General features: G+C 40.2%; 1 protein-coding gene across 1 annotated transcript; it reads right to left on the minus strand.

Annotated features, from left to right (window-relative positions):
* Nucleotides 1-613: 613 nt before the first annotated feature.
* Nucleotides 614-23602, minus strand: MRPS31 (mitochondrial ribosomal protein S31). The gene is made up of 7 exons (XM_075085917.1): nucleotides 23419-23602; nucleotides 20897-21187; nucleotides 20076-20234; nucleotides 14200-14346; nucleotides 11066-11139; nucleotides 6638-6781; nucleotides 614-969 (listed from the first exon to the last, which is right to left on the minus strand). Exons 1-7 carry the CDS (start codon nucleotides 23541-23543, stop codon nucleotides 758-760), a joined length of 1152 nt encoding a protein of 383 aa, XP_074942018.1. The 5' UTR covers nucleotides 23544-23602; the 3' UTR covers nucleotides 614-757.

Consider the following 23602-nt stretch of genomic DNA (forward strand, 5'->3'; position numbering starts at 1 on the left):
AAACACCATAGTAACCATAACACTGCTTGCTCTGATGAAACAGAACTCTCAGGATTACCTGACAACCAGACTCATTTTTAAACAACAAATACTGATGGGAAGTTGGTCAAAAGCTTCAGAATGGATGGAAGGATGGCAGGAGAGACTTCTCGTATTATTTTAAGTAACTCACCAGTATTATGCTGTGCACACATCTCGGGAATGCGACAGCCTTTCACTGAGCGGATGAACTAACAAGCATTCCATTCAAATGACTTAGTCATTACCAAAAAGTTTAAAATGAACCAATGATTAGTGAAAGGAGGATCGAAAGAACTAATACCATCCAAATACCAGTGCATTTAATGAACTAGCAAAAGGAACTGTAACCAACTCAGTAACAGCTTTTCAAAATTAGAGTTTTTAAAAAAATTAAAGCACTGCAAGTTCTCCAGAATGAGAAAGACGATCAAACCTGCCAAGATACACACCAAGTGTGAAGGGTGTAGGAAGTGGAATTAGACCTAATATTTTATATGGTCAAAACATTCGTTTCAAATTTAAAAGACAAGTTTGACTAAATTTGAAACGCATATTCTACAAAAGTCGTGCTACATAGATGGATGTGCACACATGAAAGTATGACCTGTAAGTTTATTATTTAAATTACAACTTTCAGGTCACATGATTGCTATGCACTGACAGTATTTCCATTGTAAGAAATCATCAATTTTGACGTAACGATTTTTCATTTCAAGGTTAAGCATTTTCTCAAGTCTCAAATCTCTTGAAGAAGTTCCTTCTTTTCCTCAAAATACTTCTGAAACCACTCAATATGTTCAATCTTCTGTTTAACACTGAGGTATGGGTTTTTCGAAAGCCCACAGATGACTAGTTCCATGAAGTGGCGAATAGGTCCTTGCTTGGGAAAGTCTTCGAGGTGTTTCTCTAGAAAGATATGTTCATGAAATTCAGCATCATCCTCCATCCCTAACAAAAGGGACAAAAAAAAAAGACAAAGTTGTTACCATAATATAACAGCAAACTTATCGAAGTAAAAAAGCATATACTTTGCAAAAAATCTTAAATTAGTAAAATTAACGGTTCTGTGCCTTTTAATTTTTTTGCACAGTTAAGCCAACCACACAGAAGTGGAAGAAACCACAGAATTTTAAGACATTAATTTCTCCCTCCACACAAAAGTCAGCATAGATCATACTCCCATCTACCATACTACTTCCATTTTGTGCTCTCATTTGTAAGAGTATCTAATATTTAAAATCAACTTTCCGGCTAGTAATCTCACTGAAAACCGATGCCAAGGCAGGAGCAGGGGGAATAATTTTAAAAAAAAAAACAAAAAATCAAACTTCTTCTTAGTAAAAACCTGCTTATTTAATACATGAAAATTGTTATTCATGATAGGTACCACCTTTTAGTCTAGGGACACTTTCTTGATAAACTCTTTAAGAAAACACTGACTGCCTAAATTCTGCAGAGGATTAAAGAATACAAGCTAGCCTGGAACAAATGAGTCAACCCCATAAAGTATCTAATACTGAACAGCTAACACACACTTGCGCGTTCATTCCAAGTCGTGCTTTTAACATCCTATTGCTACCAAATGGGCGCAGAAAATTGTTTTTCTAACACTTTCTGAATCTGAGTGTATGCTGATGTAAAAATATTGTGTATCTCACCAGCTGCTACTTTTAAGTTGTAACCAGCGCATTCAAAAGCATCCACAGGACCATGGGACAAGGGATTATCGTAGATCTCTAATCAAGCACAGCTCAGATCCTATGGTAAATTTTTGTTCTCTGTCCTGTGGATTTCCTTTGCTGCTGTTGATACTACGATGCCAGCACACACAAGACAGACTCAGACCACCAGTATCTACATAAAGAAAGAAGGCTGCTTTCACCGTTCCCAATTCTGAGGTAGAAAACCAAGGCAAACTGGGATTTGCAATTGAAAGATTTTTTCTTCAGTTAGGGATACATGAAAATTTTTGCTTGATCCCAATTTGCTATAGATTTGTAAATGACATTTACACCTTTAGGTAAAAATCTGTTATTAGAGAAATACATTGCATACGAACACTTCCAGATGACAAAAATGTGAAGTCTACACCATAGACAATAAGTGTACACGGATTTTTTTTATGCTAGCTAGGATATAATACATTATTTGACAACATTAAAACAGCAATATTATAATTGAAGTAATTAAGCCATGCCAGTCCTAGGCTTCCTCCTGTGTTAGAACTTCTACAGTTTCAGAAGAAACGATGCACATCTCTGGGATGGAGAAGTCTCTCAGCTTGTATTTGTTAAGTTTGCATTATTTCTTTCCTGTTCTAAAGTTTAGGTACTGCAATATCTAAAGGAGCTAGGAAATACTTCTATTTTTCCCACAGATTTTTCCCAGAAATATGTCAGTTATCAATACCAGCTATGTGCCACTTTTATCTCCCTTGTCCTTGAAAAACAAAGCACGTTTCTTTCTTCAGAAGCTCTCTTCTTTTTCCTTTATGATAAAAGGAAAAGAAAAAAAAAGATCATGCCAGCTTCAGAAGGTATATTTCTGCTGTGCTTGGAAACTTATGTCCACTTACAGAAGTACAGAGATGATCCTTTTACCATGGCACCCACGCTGACTTTCGCCAACTAAGGGAAGGTGGAATCTCACTGTACCTGGATGCTGCTGGTTGCTTTCACAAGCTAACATCCTTTCCAGACTTCCATACTTTTGCTGGTCACAAAAATCCAAGAGAACTAAACCAAGGAACCTACTACTGAAAGAACCTGAATAATGCTGACAGTAAAATTTGGCCTTCTGGATGCTCTTCTTTTGGGGATAGATATAGGGTATCAGGAGAGATTATGTCTAATTAATAATTTCACCAATTTTCATCTCTAACCCAAAAGAAATTAAACCATTTATAGTCTCACAAAAATGCAGATCAGAAGGAAATATTACATCATGTATTTTGATCTCCCATTTGTCAAAGACATGATACATGGTTTGGGGATGAAGTGTGAAGTCCGAACATTTCAGTTAGACCACATATTTCAGTCCTCAGAAAAGTAAAGTGTGCATCACAAAAAGAGACCACAATTGCCCAAAGCACCAGAGGCTGAGACCTCTGGTGGGAAGTGATTAGATGAGATATGTTCACATGACTCCCCACCCCCAGCAAGCCATAACTCCAGCTGCATGGGAAGAACAAGCCTGTCCCTCAGCCTCTCTTGCACTGTCCTCAGAAAACTAATTTGAAAGAACATGCACAGTTAAGTCTAAAGTAGAGGATTTTCTTTATCAACCTCAAAACAAGAAGTCACCCACTCTCAAAATCCTACTTCCAATCCCCTATGTACTACAAAACAGAAAGTCTGGGGAATTCCTCTAGCTAAAACACTAACCTTTCCAAGACACGTCCAACCTTGCCTTAAAGATGACATCTCAAATGCAGATGTCCATCCTTAGAGGAAGTGTTGGTGACATACTATAAAGACGACCAAGTATCCTGATCTAGTGAAACACGCCCCTGCCCATGGCAGGGGGTTTGGACTAGATGATCTTTTAAAGGCGCCTTCCAACCCAAATCATTCTGATTCTAGGATTTTTAGAATGAGATAAATCATGCTCTTACAGTAGGTTCCTAGAATACACTCAATTAGTAAAGCAAACCCGCTCTAAAATCCCACTCTACTCAGCGCTTGCCAGGCCACACCTGTAGTACTGTGTACAGTTCTGGTCCCCGCTGTACAAAAAGGCTGTGGACAGGCTGGAAAGGGTCCAGAGAAGGGCCACCAAGATGATCAAAGAACTGGGAAGCCTGATGTATGAGGATAGGCTGGGAGAGCTGGGTTTGTTCAGCCTTGAGAAAAGGAGGCTCAGAGGGGATCTCACCACCGTGTACCAGTACTTAAGGGGTAGTTACAAAGAAGATGGAGACTCCCTTTTTACACGGAGTCACATGGAAGGGACAAGGGGGAACGGACAAAAGTTGCTCTTGGGGAGATTCCGATTGGACACAAGAGGAAAATTTTTCACACTGAGGACAGTCACCCATTGGAATAATCTCCCCAGGGAAGTGGTTGACTCGGCCACGTTGGACACCTTCAAGATTCGGCTGGACAGGGTGCTGGGCCATCTTGTTTAGACTCTGCTCTTCCTAGAAAGGTTGGACTAGATGATCCCTGAGGTCCCTTCCAACCTGGGATTCTGTGTAAAATGGTTGTGTAACGTCTGCCACCTTTCTCGGTAAACTGATCTGATGCTTCTCTGCATCTTGGCAAAACAGCCAGAACAGGACTTGGTTAACACTTGTCTACAGAAGCCATATGGGGCAATTGAGGCATTAGTTTTCTGAGAGTTCCGTTAAGCCTGTCACTTCTGCCATAACACCCTCTGGCCCACCAGAAGCATTTGCTCCTCAGAATGAGGTGCTAAAGCAAAGTAGCACCATTAATCTGCACTGTCCTTTTTAACAACTGCACTCCTTAGGATTTGAGTCACTAAAGCATAAACGCACAGAAATAATTCTAAAAAGGGCCAGAAATCAATGTTATTCCCAACTTTTTACCATGGCAAGTCATGGAGCAGAACTAAAGCTACTAGAAGCAGAAGAGGCAAGCAGAAAGGAGGAGGAATGACATTACGCAAGCTATACTAATGGTTTGCTAATCTGGTAAAAATTAATCAGAGGTCAGAGAGTTGGAAAGAAAAAAGGTAGTTTTCTGCCTAACAATGACTTCAACTGCATCAGATAAGGGAAAGGACATGCAGGCAGGAGCAGACAACAGGGCAGCGGGGTCAGGAGGGGAAGACTGCTAATGGCCTCTGCAGCAAGCCAGTATGTCTAGCCACATCTTCAGATGTTCGCACCCAAGCCAGACAAGTTTTAAAAATCGTGACCTTGCGCTGAAGTCTCAAAGCACAACACAGTGCCTTGGTAAAGCACTCTAATGAGAACACCAGAGGTGCTCTGGAGCCAAGAAAAACAATTATAAGCAGTCTTCTTTCTTTTTTATATTTCATTTAAAAGTTTAAAGGCTTTCATAATGCTAAAAGTTGAGTATAGGTGCATCCTCAACAGAAAATTTAATTGCACTTATGTATTTAAAGCCACATGCTCATGGCATAAAAGAAAAATCACACATTTCTTGATACAGAACGAGCTGAGGTAATGTCCTCCTGTTGAGGGAGGTGACTTACAAAACCGCAAAATTAGCAGCAGGGCATCTTTCTTTTGCAGTATGTTGATATAACTGGAGCAAGGTTCTCAAGCTTTTACTGTGCTTTGACGTACCTGATCTTATTAACAGCCTGTGGCTGGCAGTTTGATAGGATGGAATTTACTGAGTTGATATTTCAACCTGAAAGGTGACAGATTTTGGAACACTTCACTGGAATTTTCCACATGACTAGCCTTTGTGGACAAATCAATAAAGATTCTTGTTTAAGTATATGTAAAGACTCTTTGTCCATTTGCCACCCCATCCCAGACAGCACGGTTCCGGCCGCGTTGCTGCAACAGAAAAACCATTGGCCGCCAAAGACGCCTGGTCCACTTACGGCCCCAGACAGCAGGGTTCCAGCCACATTACAACAACAGAAAAGCCATTGGCCACAGTGGTTTTAAGCTTGCAAAAACATGACTAGAGGATACTTGGATTTCTACATGATGGAACAGATCAATTCTGGGAGCAGTGATTAAATTCTGTGAAGAAACTGCCAAAATAGGATGAGAATAAACATTAAGAAACAATGAACCACATTAAGCAATTTGCAATTCAGTATAGGACAGATTTTCAAAGACTCCCAGCTTCAGATACTAACCTGTTTTGCTTTCAGTGACTGAATCATTCTAAAGTAGTTCTGTTTGATGTCTTTAAAGTCTTTTAAAAAAAGAAAGACCCACAGCCAAGCTCTCCCTGAAGTTATGAAGTCCCCTTTCCTAAAGTGTACACTTGCTTTGTGCAGTTGTTCTTCCCTTCTTTAACATTCGTTTTCCCTCTCTGCTGGCTTAACTTCACACAGACCTTTTTTTTTTTAAATGGTAATAAAAATTAAATACCATGCACAAAGATGTCTAGTTAAGATAGATGCCCAGAGTGAGTGAATATTGGGACTGTTTATTCTTATGAAACAGACAGAACAAAGGGAGCAAACAACTGTTTAACACTCAGCCTGCACAGATAGCTGACTAGGATCTGGCTAGCCACTTGGTCTGAGAGCCGCACCAAAGAACAGAATCAGCATTATAAAACACACACAGCAGTTTTAAGATTCCCTATCCTCTGCTAGAAGCTTCTTTAAAGAAGTTGTATAGTAAAAGGTATTACGTAACAGGCTTGAATGGCCTTTTGGTGTTGAAAGCATCAGAGCTGAGGGAGGGAGTTCTCCCTTTTCTGGCAGCAGCCAGTCCTCAGATCATCCAAACCACCTGCAAAACTTCACCTGAAGGGTGCCAGAATTAGTTCATCTGAAGCATCTCTGATTTGGGACAGTTGGAAAGTTATATTTGTTTACTATCAAATGCATGACTGATAGCTGAAACACTATGTTAAAACAATCACAGGGCATAGCATGCTCTAATTCTCAAAAAAGAGAAATACAGACAGATAATAAAAGTTAACAGTGCACGCACCAGCTTCATTGTCAATTGGGAACTCCCACAGTATTCCTTCTTTTGTCCACTGGATCATCTCCTCAAAACCATTTCGGGGAGGCTGTGCAGTTATTGCTCCAATCTCCTTCGCAAATTCCAGATCCCAAATTGTTGGTGAAGATACTGAAGAAGAAATTTTGTAAAGATCTGTCAGCATGCCAAAGACTCATCACCAGTTAAAAGAAGGTCCTTTAACATGAACCTTTACAGAGGTTAATACTTTCAGCTGTGCAGATTTTTCTAGCTTAGATGCCAGCATCACCTTTCTCAAGTAAGAATCCTCTGTTGAAATGAAAGTCCATTAAATTCTCGAATGTCTGGTAAAAATGTACTCTGAATCCCTAGGGGACAATTTATTTTTAAGCCTTTCACACAGCAGGAATTCAATTTTTCCACAATTTTTTCTTCCTTTTTGTCTTTCACAAATTGTTCGTACGACAAACTCTGAACTTGACTGGTGTACTCTGCTAAAGGAATCTTGCTTACTACAGGAGTTTTCAGCTACTTCACAACTATACTCTCCTTCAGGGAGAAAACTCGATATACAAACAATGGCAATTCCTTCCCCAACACTCGTAAGTGCCCCAGGTTTTGTCTCCTGAGCTTGAGAAACCCTGGTTTCCTATTCTTCTCCCAAAGTCAAATAGTCCCTTTAGGGAAGCATCTTTCCTGATGCACCTTTTTTTTTTTGGTAAATCAAAAAGGCTACTCATATGGCAGCAGAGTTACTCTTAAGGAGTTCCTGCCCCTCCACCCAGGAGGACTGGTCATGAGCCCAGATTGAACCGCATTACTGAAGTGAAGGAAACAAGCTGTTACCACAGGACAGGGAGGAACTGCTGGGAGTGCCTTGGGCTGCTGTCTCATGAGCTGGCCTAAGTCACACTCTCCTTTGTTTTCTTCTCTCCCCATTATCAAATCACCCTAAGCTCCTAGGAACAGAGATCTTGATGTGATTTCAAATGTTACAGTCCATTTGAAGTGGATCATGACCAATCAGCTATTATTTTACTACTCATAAGTATTTGAAACTAAGATATAATTTCATCTTTGGCTCAGTGGCTTACAACTCAACTGGATTTTAAAAAAAAAATCTCCCTGCTCCTTTAAGAAAACACAAAATGAAAGGGCAAACAGTATTTTTACGTACTGAAAAGTGTTTTCATTTTTTGTGTTAAATCAGAAGATACTTCTGCAACTTATTTCTTACTTAGCAGGGAAATTTCCAGAACTACATTCCCTAGCTGCCTACTTTGATTGGAGGACTGGAGGCAAGAATAAAATACAGATAAAAGACAACATGAGAAACCATACCAGAATGAAATTATTGTCCACATCTTAAAGAATACCTTCTAATAATGCACTACTAATGCATCTTCTAACAGGAGAGAGCAGAAACTAATTTTTTCAAGCTTGCAGTAAAGGTGATAAACATTATATCTGTACCTCTGTAAAACACACAAAAAAATACTAATATTTTATATTAACAGTTACTGATATTTTAAGTTGTTATTAATAATTTTTTCAGGATGTCCATTTACTTTCCAGATAACATTCAGGTTTTCAAAATAAATACTCAATACATTATCACAGAACTTACTTTCCTGTCATGTATAAACAATATTTTAACTCATTATCTCCACTAATATGAGCCAAGACAGTGAAAGCAAATGAATCAAGGTATCAAGTATCATACTGGTATTTCCCAACATAATGCAAAAAAACTTTCTGTCACCAGGCTTAGTCAGTAAGCCAAGTAATAAGCATCCTGGCTTAGAATGTATTGTAGATTTCCTGAAGACTACCTGGAATCAAACAAGGAACCACCACATAAAAAGCTGAAAGAAGCTTCCTTCTTAATACCTAATTACAAATCCAGTATAGTCCACTTCCTCTCTTACACAATTTGTACACATTCTAGTTTTGTATTAAAAAGTGTACCTCAGTTTATCTAAGGTGACTACTACATGCTCTTGCATCTACATTGTGCTCATGCAAAAAAGAAAGGTTAAATTCTCACCATTTTATCTGAGTAAATCTGATTCAACACAAGCACCAGTTACCTGAACATCACATTTGTCAAGACCACTAAAAACAAATGCTGCATCATTCCTTGTTTTTTATATGTAAAATGGACTGATTTTAAGGAAATTGACAGTCTTGAAGGCCAGCAAATTTAATTCCATTCTAATAAGCAACTTTCATAGTCCACCACACAGGTGGGTGCATTCAGAAAGCTCACAGCTGCTTGAAAATATGCAAATAGCACTACCTGACATTTTACTAAATAAATTAAGTAAACAAATTATTTTCTCCCTGCAGTTTCAAGTGTAAAAAAGAAAAAAAGAGAGAAAACAGCTAGAATATGGCAAAAACTAACAGTCCTACTCTTGAAACAGAAACAAATGTGTATCAGGGAGGAATACTATTTCTTCTGCAGCTGGTGACTTTACATATAGTTCTAAGTCGCTACACTGGAATAAAGTTTTGCTTCTAAAAGGCCTCAGAATAGCTATGGGAAATCAGCCTATTAAAGATCAGTGCTAACAATGCACATTTCATTGTTCGGAAATAAATGTGACGGAGGGAGTTCTTTACATGACTTACCCATATTCACACCCTTAGCCAAAACCCAGTCTGTAGTAAACCTAAGTCTTCACACGTGAAAGCCATCCCCCTTACGCAGCACAAAGACTGTTCCCACAGAGCTCTGCCTTCAGTGAATATGATGGTGGGTCACACATGTTTTGCCTTTTTTTTTGTTTTCATCTTCAATGAGTTTTGGCATTTATAGTTGCTGAATAAGGACTTGGCTGGATGGTCACATCCAGAGAAGAGCAGTCAACAGCTCAATATCTGGATGGAGACAAGTGGTGTCCCTCAGGGTTCCATACTGGGACCAGTGCTGTTTAGCATCTTCACCAACAACACAGACAGTGGGATCAAGTGCACCCTGAGAAAATCTGCAGATGACACCAAGCTGAAGGATTGGGGTGACACGCCTGAGGGACAGGATGTCATTCAGAGGGACCTGGACAAGATCAAGAAGTGGGCCCATCTGAAGTTCAGGAAGTTCAACAAGGCCAAGTGCAAGGTCCTGTACCTGGGTCAGGGAAATCCCCAATATCAACACAGGCTGAGGGATGAAGCGATTGAGAGCAGCCCGGCCAACAAGGACTTGGGGGCACCGGTGGATGAACAGCTGGATGTGAGCTGACAACGTGCACCCACAGCCCAGAAGGCCAACCGTGTCCTGGTTCTGTATCCAAAGCACCGTGGGCAGCAGGTCAAGGGAGGTCATTCTGCCCCTCTGCTCTCCTGAAGCCCCACCTGGAGCACCGTGTCCGGCTCTGGAGCCCTTGGCCCAAGACACACATGGACCTGTTCAAGCAGGTCCCGAGGAGGGCCACAAAAGTGAACAGAGGGCTGGAGCACCTCTCCTATGAAGAGGACAGGCTGAGAGAGTTGGGGTTGTTCAGCCTCAAGAAGAGAAGGCTCCGGGCAGACCTTACTGCAGCCTTTCAATACTTAAAAGGCGCTTGTAAAAAAGATGAGGACAGACTTTTTAGTAGGCCTGCTGCAATAGGACAAGGGGTAATTGTTTTAAACTAAAAGAAGATAGATTCAGACTAAATCTGAAGAAGAAATGTTTTACAGGGAGGGTGGTGAAACACTGGCACAGGTTGTCCAGAGAGGTGGTAGATGCCCCATCCCTGGAAACATTCAAGGTCAGGCTGGACGGGGCTCTGAGCAACCTGACCTAGCTGAAGATGTCCCTGCTCATTGCAGGGGGTTTGGACCAGATGACCTGTAAAGCTTCTTCCAACCCAGACCATTCTATGATTCAAAACATACATGAAGAGCTTTACTGTAGACAAAGCAAGGTGTCATTTATCAGCCACTTACAGGATCTTTCAAGCTACACATACAAACTAAACAAGGGAAGGCCACGAAGCAATCAAATGCATTGTCTTGGTTTTCTTCTACCCTGCTTATGCTCAGACACCTGTAGAGCACGCTTGTTTCCCTGGGATCACAGCCTTGTGCATCTTGGCCATAAAACGAATGCAGCAAGCTTGCAACTTGACCAAATAAGCTATCAGCGCCAACATACCCACTCTCCAGGCTGGTTTCACACTCACAGATGAAAGACTAACCTTACTGACAAAAAGCCAGTTTTACCCTTCAAGTTCAGTAACAGAATGTCCTGATTAGCGCAGAAAACATTAATCTATAGCACTGCATACAAGTTATGCTTACTGAAATCAGTTACATTATTCTTTTTAATAGGTCTGAAAGCAGGAAGTTAACAGGTCATAAGTCTCCTTCACAACAGTGAATCTCTTGATATTCTAAAAATTCAGAACTTGGCTTCACTGGGTTTTTGGTTATTGAATTTCCACTAACCTGTTTGCAGTGCATTTTTTGTTTCTGTAGAAGCTTTGGTGAATATATTAAGCCTCCTTCCTACTTTGAGACTTCTATAAACAAAAAAGAAAAACGATATTTAGTATTTCACAACACTTCCCAACACTGCCAGATAACAAATTTAAAAGCACAAAATATTCTCATGAACTAACAGATCTCTGGAGAAAAAAAAAAAAAAAAAAGGAGAGATAGTGACTCTCACAAAATCCTCAGGCTTTTTACCAGAGAAAGTGTTTATGACTTTATTATTCATCTGTAACAGAGCTTCCCAAAACATTTCCCTGTGAAAGAATGAGCATAAATCAAACATTATATTTGCAGTCATTTTTTTACTGAAATATTTAGGAATCTGAACAAAGCTAAACAGTATCAAACCACAGTACTCAAGCCATTTTACAAAGTTGCAACTAAAAAGTGAATCTGGTGATTTGAGTTTTTCCCTTGTAAAAAATATTGCACAATTCAGGAAGAGAAAAGGCAACAGCTAAATCAAACAATTACTGCTTTATGACATAAATAGCCTTTCTGGAAGATTACACAGCCACCTTCTCTGCCATATGGCAAATACTCAAAGTGTATCTGTATGATATATTTTAAATAATCACCCTGATGCTCTCTCTTCTGAATATAAAAATATTTCACCCTGGCCATCTAGTTTTAATCATACTGATCTTTAGCATAAGCCTAAAAACATTTTTAAAAATCCAAGAGTTCAACAAGTAATGAAAATAAATATTCTTATAAATGAAAACAAAGAAAAACCTATGCCTTTACTGTAGAACAGACTCAACTTTAGAACAAATAATTCTTTTAATCATACAATCTTCTAGGTTTCCACTGAAATTCTAATATTTTCTACTTTATGTTAATAGTATTCTCTGTTACTCTGGCAATACTTGCCCTTCCTAACCTTAAAATTTCACCTCTCTGGATTTACTGCAGGTTTCTGATGGCCACAACTACTTCTGCAAACCTGCTCTTGTCATATTACATTTTACTGATGTAACTACCCTGGATCTATTTCAGCACAGAGCATTCTAATTACAGAGCCTTAAAAGAATGTTGATTTAGGATTATATTTTCCTATCTGTGTGTAACTCCCAGTAACACTGGCCAAAGATACAAGCAAGACTTGGAAGAACATTTATTTTAAAATGCCTACTTCAGATTACTATAAAGCAACATCATTCATTTCACTGAAATCTACTAACTCAATTTAAACCTAGATATTCTTCCTAACCCATTCTTTTCATGTTATCAATAGATAAGCATACCCGTCAGGGATGCAGGAGGAAACTTAGACTGAAACTGGAGACAGTTTGTTCATTAAAGGGATTTTAAAAACTATTTTAAAGGTACTGTTCCTGAAGTTATATACCAAGTACACTTTCATCACACAAAAGAAGGCGAGACAGCTTCTCAGATACAACAACTTATTAAATGTCCTCAAACGTAACTGAAATTCACTTTACTTTGCAGTATGTTAATAAAAGTTTAGCAAAGATGTAAAATAATATACACTGTACAAGCACATAACACATCAGGTTTTGAGTTTATACTTCTATCGTATTACTTCTTTTCTTTCAAACTTCGAAAACCTTTTAATCCAGCACCTTAAATACAGTATTTCTCATAGTCAGTCAAGGATCATAGCCTAATACCGAGTTACTTTCATGCGATTACCAACTCTCTCTGATAATCATCTCCAGATTAAAAATATCTATAGAGCTACTGAGCAACTGATAATGAAGTCAGTTCCCTTGCTCCTCAAAGCAACAGTTTATAGCTGTATGAAAAACCCAGGACAGAAATATCTAAGTCAGGAGGGCCTGGTCTACAACCTTGTTCCACTTCTTCCTTTTAACCTCCATTACAAGAAGTCCTTCTTGCACTTTCTACAAGCTTCACGCCAGGAAAAGAGAACACTGCTGGCTGGCCTTGTAATATTGAAGAGGCCCAAGAGATACTTCCATAACACACCTTAACAGTTTGGTAGTTCCAGAACAAGGAAGTTACTCAGAAACATTTCAGGCAGCAGGCTACGTGCTTCTCATGACTGGCAATAGCCACTTCTTCGAGGTTTCTGCATGATCTACACGGCTCAATGCATATGTTACAATCCATTCCTTATGGGAAGCCACAACTCTCTGTTTATGATATACTGAAATAGATGTCTTGGATAAAAAGGGCAGAATATTGTACCCGTAAATTTAATCTTTTTTTTCCTTAGTTATCCAAATTCTGCCTTCAGCATTATCTATCTAAACACAAATGAATCCCTCAACTTCCAGCTGCTAACCCCAGGAAAAGGGGATTCATTTCCACATTGAATTAATGATTAGAGCAGTTAATCTTACAAAAAACTGAACTGCTAGAGAAAAGAATGTACTGGGAAGGAATGAGATCATGAGCTGCCAAGGGAAAATCAAAAGACCACAGGCAGGAAAGCATAGCTTACAGAAGTTAAGAAAAAAAAATTAAGAGTACTCCTTAGTTCATTAAGAAATAGACTGGCCACATAACCAGCGGCAAGATAAATTTAAGGAGTACCCTGAAATCATCATGTGAATTATTATAATTGTCTATGAAATGAACTTAATATCACAGACAATAGAGAAATCAATTACAGAATGACTTATCAGTTGCAACAAAGTGGTAAAAAAAGTAAAACTTTAAAACCTCTTTAAAACCCTAACAGAATTGATGAAGCTTTTCTAAACATAGAACATTTATCAAAGTTTTTCTGTAGATGAAAGTAAGCCCTCAAAGCTTCCATTTCCCAAAAAGTTAAGAAAGTTATATAAATTGTATTATGTGTGAGAATAATTTAAACTGGTTAAAACAAACGCAATTACATTTCAGCACCAAGTATTTTTAATTATCTAAAATTTACTATTAAGAAGTACACATTATTTGATTAGCTGGTTAACATTAACTAATGTGTTCTCAAAGAAGTTTATTTCAATGCTAACAGCCCTCTTTTGAAAAACAAGTAATTTTTTTAAGCTCTGAAGTATCATAGTAACCTGAATATGTACAACTAGATCTAAAATATAATCCATTAGTAATGTTTTGCACACTCCTTCTATTGGAAAGGAACACAACAAAAATACCTTCTGGAGTGAAAAGACTGAGATGACAATCTTTCAGACTTGATTCTTTGACCATCCTCATCCCAATCCAAGAAAATGCGACTGGATATCCTCACACCATTCTGAGCTGGGGACTGCCTTTTAACTGCCATTTCTGAGATAACGTTGCTGAAATTAAAAACATGAATGTAAAAACTCAACAAATCAACAAAGCAAGGAAGTCTGTCACGTGCATTAACCAGAAACTCTACTCTCAATTGTTTTCATAAGCCTCTAAGACGGAATTATCCATTCCTCACAAAATACACCCATTTTTAAGTCATCAAACAGTCAAGTCTTACTTTTTAAACCCTCAGTTATTACATTCTGTATAGATTAAATGAAAAGTGCTACTTCAGCCTACTAAACCTACAGTGAATGCTTTCTTTGAAATTATTTAGTTTCCAACTAAAAGAAAAACTTCACGTATCTGCATACCAATATTCACAGAGTATGCTAGGTATGCTTTGCTTAGGTAAATGAGGAATTTCTCTGGATACAAGGAATACGCTGAAATAGGGAGGCAAAAATCACCATTTTTTTTGGACAGGAAACAACACTGCCCAGGGACAGAGCTGTGCTGCTGCAGACCAAAAGGAAGCTTGCCTTCACACATCAGCTGACATGGGTCAATCATGCCACCATAATAAGTAGGTCACCCTTCCTGATCCACTGCAATCTGTTGCATTGCATAATCATATTACAGCATTAACAGACCACATCTTCCTTCATAATTCTGTAGTCAAAATCATATGTGAAAAACAAACGCTCTCATCTTTTCTGGTGCAATCTGCAGCTCATTCTGTACACAAAACATACCACCTTTCTGCCTCCACCGATTAGTCCCCTTAACTGGTAAGTCTGTTGGTTGGTAAAGACCAAGCCGATAACTCTTCTTCACAGCTATCCTCTCCTCCCAACCACTTCCAGTAACATGCAGTCATCCAAAATTGCAGTGCTCAAGTTTTAAGAGAAAAATATGGTCTCAAAAAAACCAAAAACAGGCCAAGTCAAAAATACTACATATCCATTTTATGAAAATCTGACTGAAGTTCAGACTATGTTTTCGGTAGGTTAAGTCAAAAGAGATTTTATTAAGAAGAAAGAAATACTTGTGGAAAATTTTAAAAGCTAATTGCCACAGCAACAGTAGGATTTTCTCTTCAGTCTTAGATGTGGTTTCGAATGGCAGAACAAGAACAGCATAGTGCTTCAAGTACCTACTCTGAAAGAAAAGCATCTGAAAACAAGTTTTAAATTATTTCATTTTAATCTTAACAAAAAAACAATCTCAGGTTAGTTGTGTATCTCACACTAGAAGTTACTCTATGAAGTGCCTACTGGCATTAGTGAGCTGGTGTTGGGCCGGAGGCTTGACACACTTCTGAGGGTCAAGGGGACGTAATTCCTAAGGCCAGTCACACACAGCCCAGCCCAACTGCTTGGCTTGGCTGTGACCTACAAGGCTGCAGTGTTCCCATGCTACAGGGGGATCAGGCTTCCACAGCGAAGCTCTTCTCACAGCTGACCTTGATTTATTTGTAGTTTTGCACAGTAGGTCTGGACAGACTGCTACCAAGCTATCAGAACATGCAGTCAATGGTATCGTATTCTCACTGCAAAGTCCTAATATCACCCCATCATTGGTATAGGAACATTTCTGGCAGCAGCATTCATCACTCCATCATTAAAAGTGCCCCTTTATTAACTAATAATAAAACTAAAAAGATGTTTTTAATGTCCTTTGTAATGAAAACCATCAGATTGCAAATTCATACTCCAACCCCAGTGTACCTACAGTGGTTAGATATTATATGATATTACCTCATGTCACAACATGAGGTTAAAAATAACCTCCTAGATACTTCTGCCTTCCAGAGATGGGAAGAGGTAGAGCTTTTGTAACAAGTCCAGATTCTCTCTCCTTCCTGATCAACAATCAATAGTTATAACACCAAAAATGGAGACCCAAGGAGGTTTGGATATACTTTAGCCTAAGCTCTGAATTACTTTACTTCTTTACCCAAAACAGGAGCTGAAATTTCAACTTGCAGTGCCACTGATTCTATTTTGGTACAGCACTGTTGTAATTTCCATTGAGTGAAACTTCATCCCACATTGAGAAAAATAAATTCCTGTATTGTTAATATTTTCCCTTCCTAGCGAACACGCTGTCCTCACGCTGTCTACAAAACAAGGAAACAAGGGGATGAGACAACTGCGTACAACAGTGACCTCTGGAGGCCATGACACAATCCTGAAAAAAAAAATTTCTTATGAACCAAAAGATCCAGACATCGTACAATTTACTTCACACTGTCATAAATCTTGGTAGTAGTATCACAGTTTTTTGCAGATGAGCATTATATGGCTCTACAGCTTGTGAAGGTATGTCTTCTTTAAATAGTTATAAATCACAGAGGAATATATATTGGCTTTTTAAATGTACCGGTATATCGAATGCAAAACCTTTACTGAAAAAAATGAAAAGTTAAACTACACATATTCTCTTGTTATCAAATAAAAATCAACACAAAATAAAGATGTATGGATAAAAGTAATTGCTTTCTAATATATTAAAACCATTTTATTGCCTTCTGTTGTACTTTTTAAAATCAAGTTTTAAGACTGTTCAGAAAGCCCACAGTACCAAATTCATCTCAGAGCCTAACTGTGAAAGGTTACTACTAACCACGTTTCCAGTCATGAAAATCAGCAGGAGTTGGTCTTTCTAGAAAACTCATCCATTGACAGAATTTCAAGTTGTTACCTAACTATTAAGGAAGAAAATAGAACTTCTACTGTTTAATATATTCATCAATGACAGGGACAGTGGGATCAAGTGCACCCTGAGAAAATCTGCAGATGACACCAAGCTGAAGGATTGGGGTGACACGCCTGAGGGACAGGATGTCATTCAGAGGGACCTGGACAAGGTCAAGAAGTGGGCCCATCTGAAGTTCAGGAGGTTCAACATGGCCAAGTGCAAGGTCCTGCGCCTGGGTCAGGGAAATCCCCAATATCAACACAGGCTGAGGGATGAAGCGATTGAGAGCAGCCCTGCCAACAAGGACTTGGGGGCACCGGTGGATGAACAGCTGGATGTGAGCTGACAACGTGCACCCACAGCCCAGAAGGCCAACCGTGTCCTGGTTCTGTATCCAAAGCACCGTGGGCAGCAGGTCAAGGGAGGTCATTCTGCCCCTCTGCTCTCCTGAAGCCCCACCTGGAGCACCGTGTCCGGCTCTGGAGCCCTTGGCCCAAGACACACATGGACCTGTTCAAGCAGGTCCCGAGGAGGGCCACAAAAGTGAACAGAGGGCTGGAGCACCTCTCCTATGAAGAGGACAGGCTGAGAGAGTTGGGGTTGTTCAGCCTCAAGAAGAGAAGGCTCCGGGCAGACCTTACTGCAGCCTTTCAATACTTAAAAGGCGCTTGTAAAAAAGATGAGGACAGACTTTTTAGTAGGCCTGCTGCAATAGGACAAGGGGTAATTGTTTTAAACTAAAAGAAGATAGATTCAGACTAAATCTGAAGAAGAAATGTTTTACAGGGAGGGTGGTGAAACACTGGCACAGGTTGTCCAGAGAGGTGGTAGATGCCCCATCCCTGGAAACATTCAAGGTCAGGCTGGACGGGGCTCTGAGCAACCTGACCTAGCTGAAGATGTCCCTGCTCATTGCAGGGGGTTTGGACTAGATGACCTGTAAAGCTCCTTCCAACCCAAACCATTCTATTATTCTTTTCAGCATAAAATAAAAAATATTTTACATTCCCAGGTAAAAGCAAGCTAGTTCACAAAGCTGCCTCAGGGAATAGAATGTGCCAATTCAAATCACAGCAAGCCAGCTGTGCCATTCCTAGCGAACCAAAAAGGCTGGTTTTGGTTGAGGAAAATGCATTTTTCTAACCATAGTGATTCATCTACAAGCCTGTTATAAAATATTTTAATAGCACATCTTAACCTATCGACCAATTACACAGAGGCACTATATAGTAGCAGGGACTTCAGCTTTTAAATTTCTGAAGAATTTAAACTTTCTTTCTGCATTAAAAAAAAACCTTTTTGCTTATACTACAACTTCCTTAGATGCTTTCTTCTTCCACAGCAGCCACAGCTGTGGAAGTGCTTCACGGAAAGTGAGTAAAGCGAGGCTTTGTTGCCTGTAGGCAGACCAACTACATTTAGAGAAGAATACATATACCTTAAGGAACAGATGCAGGCCCATATGAGGTTAGCCACTGCATGTATTAGCTTGTTCAGTATCAGTATGGTCCTCCAACATCTTACCAGGAACTGAAGTAGGTTCCAATTACATTCAAGTTGGCCACCCACAGCTAATGCCATTATTAAGACATTTGTGTGCTCCACTCTTCCGAAAACCTCACTGACAGATGGAACAACCTCACTGATATTTAATAGTTTATTAAACTTATTCTTTATATAAAATATTCCTTATTTATTCTCCTTACATTAATAAGCGTCTCTTAGGTTTTTGGTAATACTGCACACAAAAACAAGAAAATGCAGAAACACATTGATTTTACATAAAACAGCCAGACCTCTAACCTTTAAAGCTATTTGTTTTAGCTCCAAAGGCCTATGGAGAGATAAGCTTCTGTCAAGTTCTCAAGATCTCGTATATTCAGGCTGAGATGACATTATGAAAACAGAGCGCACACACAGCCTTTGGAGATGCTTGCATGTATACCTAAATCCTCACAGGTTTGGAGAGAATTTCATTCTGCCCTCCACAATGATCATTAGCACTCTTGGTAGAGAGAATCATGAATACAGCCTAAAAGGGAAACTTGCAGTTTCTCCCTTTTCCCCTCACAATCTCCAAAGAACATGCATTTTGTTTACATAGTTATTCACTGAGCATCTATTTGCCACCATCTAAGTCAGTCTATTTGTAAGCATCTGTCAGTCTTCCTTGGTTTTCACTCACAAAGGGCAGACATCAGCCACAAACATCATTAGTTTGTTGGCTGCTCTGTTCGCAGTTCATTGATAAACATACATAGCAGATCCAGAGCAACCTACAAATTCATGGGTCAAACTTCAATCCTAGTTTGGGGCAAATTCCTTTTCACAGAATAAATTGAAACTAAGATGAGAAGCAGCTTGCAGTTCACACCGCAAGCAGCCATAACTAAAGGTTTCACATTCCCATTTTGCTGAAGATTCAGTTTTCTGTTTAGTTCAGCACCTCAGCTGGATTTAATGCCTTATTTTCTGAGTAGTTATCTGAATGCTAGCTTAAAAAAAAAAGAATGAAAAAATCTGGTTTTAGCCATCATCCAAAAGAGCAGTATGCACAACTGTTTCAGTTTCCAAACAAATGTTTCTCATCTATTTGTAAGACACACTGGAAATGGAGTTAAGCCAAGAGATGAGCTTCTTGGGTTGACTGGAAAGTTTTGAAAAGAAGGGTGGGGCTATAAATAGAGCTGCTGTAGTTCAGTTCTGCAGAGCTGTCATGAAAATCCACCAGTCCAGACAGAACGTCTGAAACATTTACAAATCCATCCATTGTGTGAGAATTTCAGAAGCATGGAAAAAAAAAAAAAAAAAAGAAAAAAACAACCCAAACCTGTTATTTTGCTAGCCTGTCCAAGAAAATAACGATCCTGGGCAGGAAAACAATTCCATTTCTGCAAAACCATTTTAGAACAAGGAGGGAGTGTGGTATAACCAGACCACTGACGTTCCCATTATTCTTTAATTCCAAGTATAACCTATCCAAGTGTATCTCTTAGGGCTACCTTTCCAACACAGAACCCAGTCACCTTCAAGATGACATTGCAAAATCAGAACTTCAAACGTTACCGAGAATAACATTCGATATACAGACCGTAGATTAATAGTTCCCCCTTTTTTCTGTTTATCTGTGGTTTCTTCATGTTGTCTTAGTTGTGCAAGTAGCTCTGATTGCGTCTGTTTCTTGTTGTGTGGTAGGGAAGATGCGACTGCAGAAGCAGCTGCCACCAGTTCTGGATTTAAAGGCCTGCCGCTGTAAGAGACACAACAGATATGGAAATATGAAAAAATAAAAGCCTGAATATATTTAAGTTATCATTCCTGCACTATCATTTTAAGTCTTAATTACTCAGAAGTTACAGTTACACGTTATCCCAAGTTGGGGTGCAGGTGGCCAGAGGGAAGGCTAGGTTTGCCCTATGTTGCACTAATCATCAGCTGTTAAACTACACTGACAAGGTGTTATACTCAAGTGGCGAAAGACCACAGGCAGCACAGACCTGCAAGATTATAAACGCGACGTGGTGGTGAGCCACCCGTGAGTCTCAACAATCATGATGCCATTCTTAATTTTGGGTTTTGCTTTTTTCTTTACCTTTTTCCTCAGATTTACTGTATTTTATCTGAACACTATTTCCCCCCTCCCATTAAAATAACTTCCCACAGGCAGCTGCTAGTGCTACCTTTCAAGAGTCTCAGTGCAGAAAAAGGTAACACATTGTAGAAAGCACACCACATCTTTTATCCAGATTCTCCCGTGACTTACTGCAATCTGCGTCTACACTACATTCCCTTAGAGACTCCTTTCATTACTAGGCAATGGAATTTGATGCTTTATTTTGTCCTCAGTAACATAAAAATAAAAAATTTGAAAAAAAGAAGAAAACAGGCTAAGAAAAGTTTGTTATACTTTACCGCTGGGTGCCTTCTGTAGTCTGCTGAAGCATGCTGCCTTCACTGTCTGGGCCTTCCAGCTTGTTTGTGGCTTGCATTTTGATCTCACGGGTTTTTAATTGTTGGAGTTTCTTCCTGTAGCTGACTTCTACTTTCATATTACCAATAAGTTCTAACAACTTCTGCTTTGGTGTTTCTGCTGTACCCTCCTGACTCTTCGACTCCACGTCAGTGGCACTGCCTTTGGAAGCAGTGGATTCATCTTTCTCAGCAGAAAACACGCTGCTTGTGCTGAAGGGTTTCTGTATTTTGCTAGATGATAGACAAAGTTTAAAAAAAAAATAATAAGTGCATAAACAAACAGAAGTTATAAATAGGCTGAATTTTGTAAGCCTACCAAAAAAAAAAAAACCCCATCAGTTATAACTGTCTAGGCCTAACTGCATGCAAACGGAGTATGTTATGTACCTGTCAAACGTACCTTTTGACTTTTGAGAAGGGCTAGGGCACTATTAAAAACTTTTGATTATTTATGGTTTCTTCATCACAAAAATCACGTAAAGAACTTTATTTCCTCCACAACTAAATTGTTTTTAATCTAGGAGCTTAAAACTTCTAAGGTATCCCTGCACTAGGTAGCAGGCTGAGAGTTTGAATCTACTGGTGCACAGATACTTAAATTTATTAGTACTATATAAAACTCACTGTAACTCTAAAATGAGGCAACAAAGAGATCCCTCCTGGCTGCCTGGAAAAAGATTGTACACAAGCATTTAGCTTCACATTGTTTTACGCTTGTAGCACTACTATGGATCACTTTCCCCTAACCTGTGTCCTGCAATACAGCAGCCAAGCATTTGTGCAGCCTTATGAGGAAACGGATCCTGCTGCAAGATAACCCAGTAACAAAAAAAAAAAGTTACTTTGGTTATTTTTCCATCTGGAACAGCTCCTCTACCTAGTGTACCACATCACTGCAAAGAAGCTAAAACCAGCATGGTGCAGACGAGGATGTGAGGCCGGGGACAGCATGGAGCTGCTCAGGATATTGCTGCAACACAGCCACAACAGCATTCTCTGGAAAAAACTATAATAAAATTCAAAGAACTGCCTCTTTAATGTTCTAAAATGAAATGCTTGAATCTCTAAATTCACAACTACTTTTTTGTTTGAAAACCACCTTCAAATTACGAAAATAAAGAAAAAAGCTTACAATCAGATGTTTATTTTAGTTCAAAATATAACACTCCAATAGATCTGAAAGAATTTTGAAATACTTTCCCCCTTCACACACACCTCTCTCTGGCAAAAAAAGAAAAATCTGCTGGTATCAGCAGGCACCGCATTATTACTTCAGTCACCCTGCACTTAATAAATTGTCAGCATTAAACCCTAAATTTCAATGTTGAAAAGCAACAGGAAAATTTAAGGAAAGCTTCAGAACCACATTACTGAGAAGACAGTAGGAGTCCTGCTGTTTCACACAGAGCTGTTCTCCACAGATCTTTTTCAAACACGTTCTTCATTAATTCAGACTGCATGCTCCTTAAAGCTACTTATCCATTCAGAGATCTTTGCACACAGCGTCAGAAAAACACAGCAAGACTGCAAGCCTTAAAGGCAGTAGTACATTGCCGTTTGTATTCCTGTATCTCACCCACCCCAGGTTTATCTTCTGCTCGGAAGTCTACCCTTAGAAAGCAAACACAGCTACAAAAGAAACTAAGCTGCTTTATAAATGAGACCATCACAATATCAGAACTTGTTCAAAACCATTGAGGAGCTTTGGAATGAAAAAAAAAAAAACGCTCCACTGACTTTTCATTAATAGGAGATAAAATCTTTTAATAAAAATAACAATGAACTTGCAAATACTACTTTCAGCCAGCGCTTTGGGCATGTACCTCTGCCAACAGCCAGCACTGCCTTGCTGATATGACGAGCATATCGCATGTTATTGTGCTCATATCACATGATAGATCACAGATAGATCACAGACAGATCGCTATATAATTACGCTCAGGTCACCTACACGTACCGCCCACACAAAGATGAGAAGGACACCAGGAAAGCGACACGAGAAACACCACCCAAACCACCCGCCTCTACCTGCCTCCGCTTCCCCAGTGGCTTCTGCCCACTGGTGCCAGCAGCACAGAGAGCACCGGCGGGACAGACGGACTCGGCCACGGCCCCGGCCCCGGCCCTGGTTGCGGGGGTTAAACCCCGAGTCACCGGGGAACAAGGCAGTTGAAGCCAGGCCGGCCGCACCACCCACCCGCCATGGTCACGGGAGAAAATGGCTAAAACACGAGACCCCCTTCGGCCCCCCCCACCCATTTAACGCAAAGGCGAAGAGCGACAACCTGCTCCCGGGGCACAGGCCGCGGCAAGGCAACCCCCGCCCGCGGCGGAGGCTGGCGGCGCTCCCCGGGGAGCGAGGCGGCCCCCGTCCCTCAAAAGGCCTCAACCCCTCCATGGCACCCACCCCGCCGCCGGGCGCCCCCACCCCCAGATGAAGGATTTACGGGAGGCGCCGGTACCTGCGAGGCCTCCCCTCCGGCCGCTCTGCCCCTGCCGCCTCCCGGCCACTGGCCGGCCCGGCGAGGCGCCGCACGGCGAGGCGCCAAGAGCCCCCGGCCGCGCCGCCGCGGAGGCAGCTCCACATGGTGCCCGCGGCGCGACCGCCCGCCCCGGTCCGTCCCTCTGCGCGGGCCGTCCCCGACC

Source organism: Phalacrocorax aristotelis, chromosome 1, assembly GCF_949628215.1.
Source record: "Phalacrocorax aristotelis chromosome 1, bGulAri2.1, whole genome shotgun sequence".
Classification (NCBI taxonomy): domain Eukaryota; kingdom Metazoa; phylum Chordata; class Aves; order Suliformes; family Phalacrocoracidae; genus Phalacrocorax; species Phalacrocorax aristotelis.

What these genes read in the sequence shown, in the direction of transcription:
- MRPS31 (XM_075085917.1), bottom strand. Translation starts at nt 23,543, where the DNA reads ATGTGGAGCTGCCTCCGCGGCGGCGCGGCCGGGGGCTCTTGGCGCCTC. An exon ending in GGGGGAACTATTAATCTACG is followed by an intron (nt 14,347 to 20,075) that starts GTCTGTATATCG and finishes TTTTAATTTCAG; the next exon opens with CAACGTTATCTCAGAAATGG. An exon ending in AAAAAATGCACTGCAAACAG is followed by an intron (nt 6,782 to 11,065) that starts GTTAGTGGAAAT and finishes TTTCTTCTTCAG; the next exon opens with TATCTTCACCAACAATTTGG.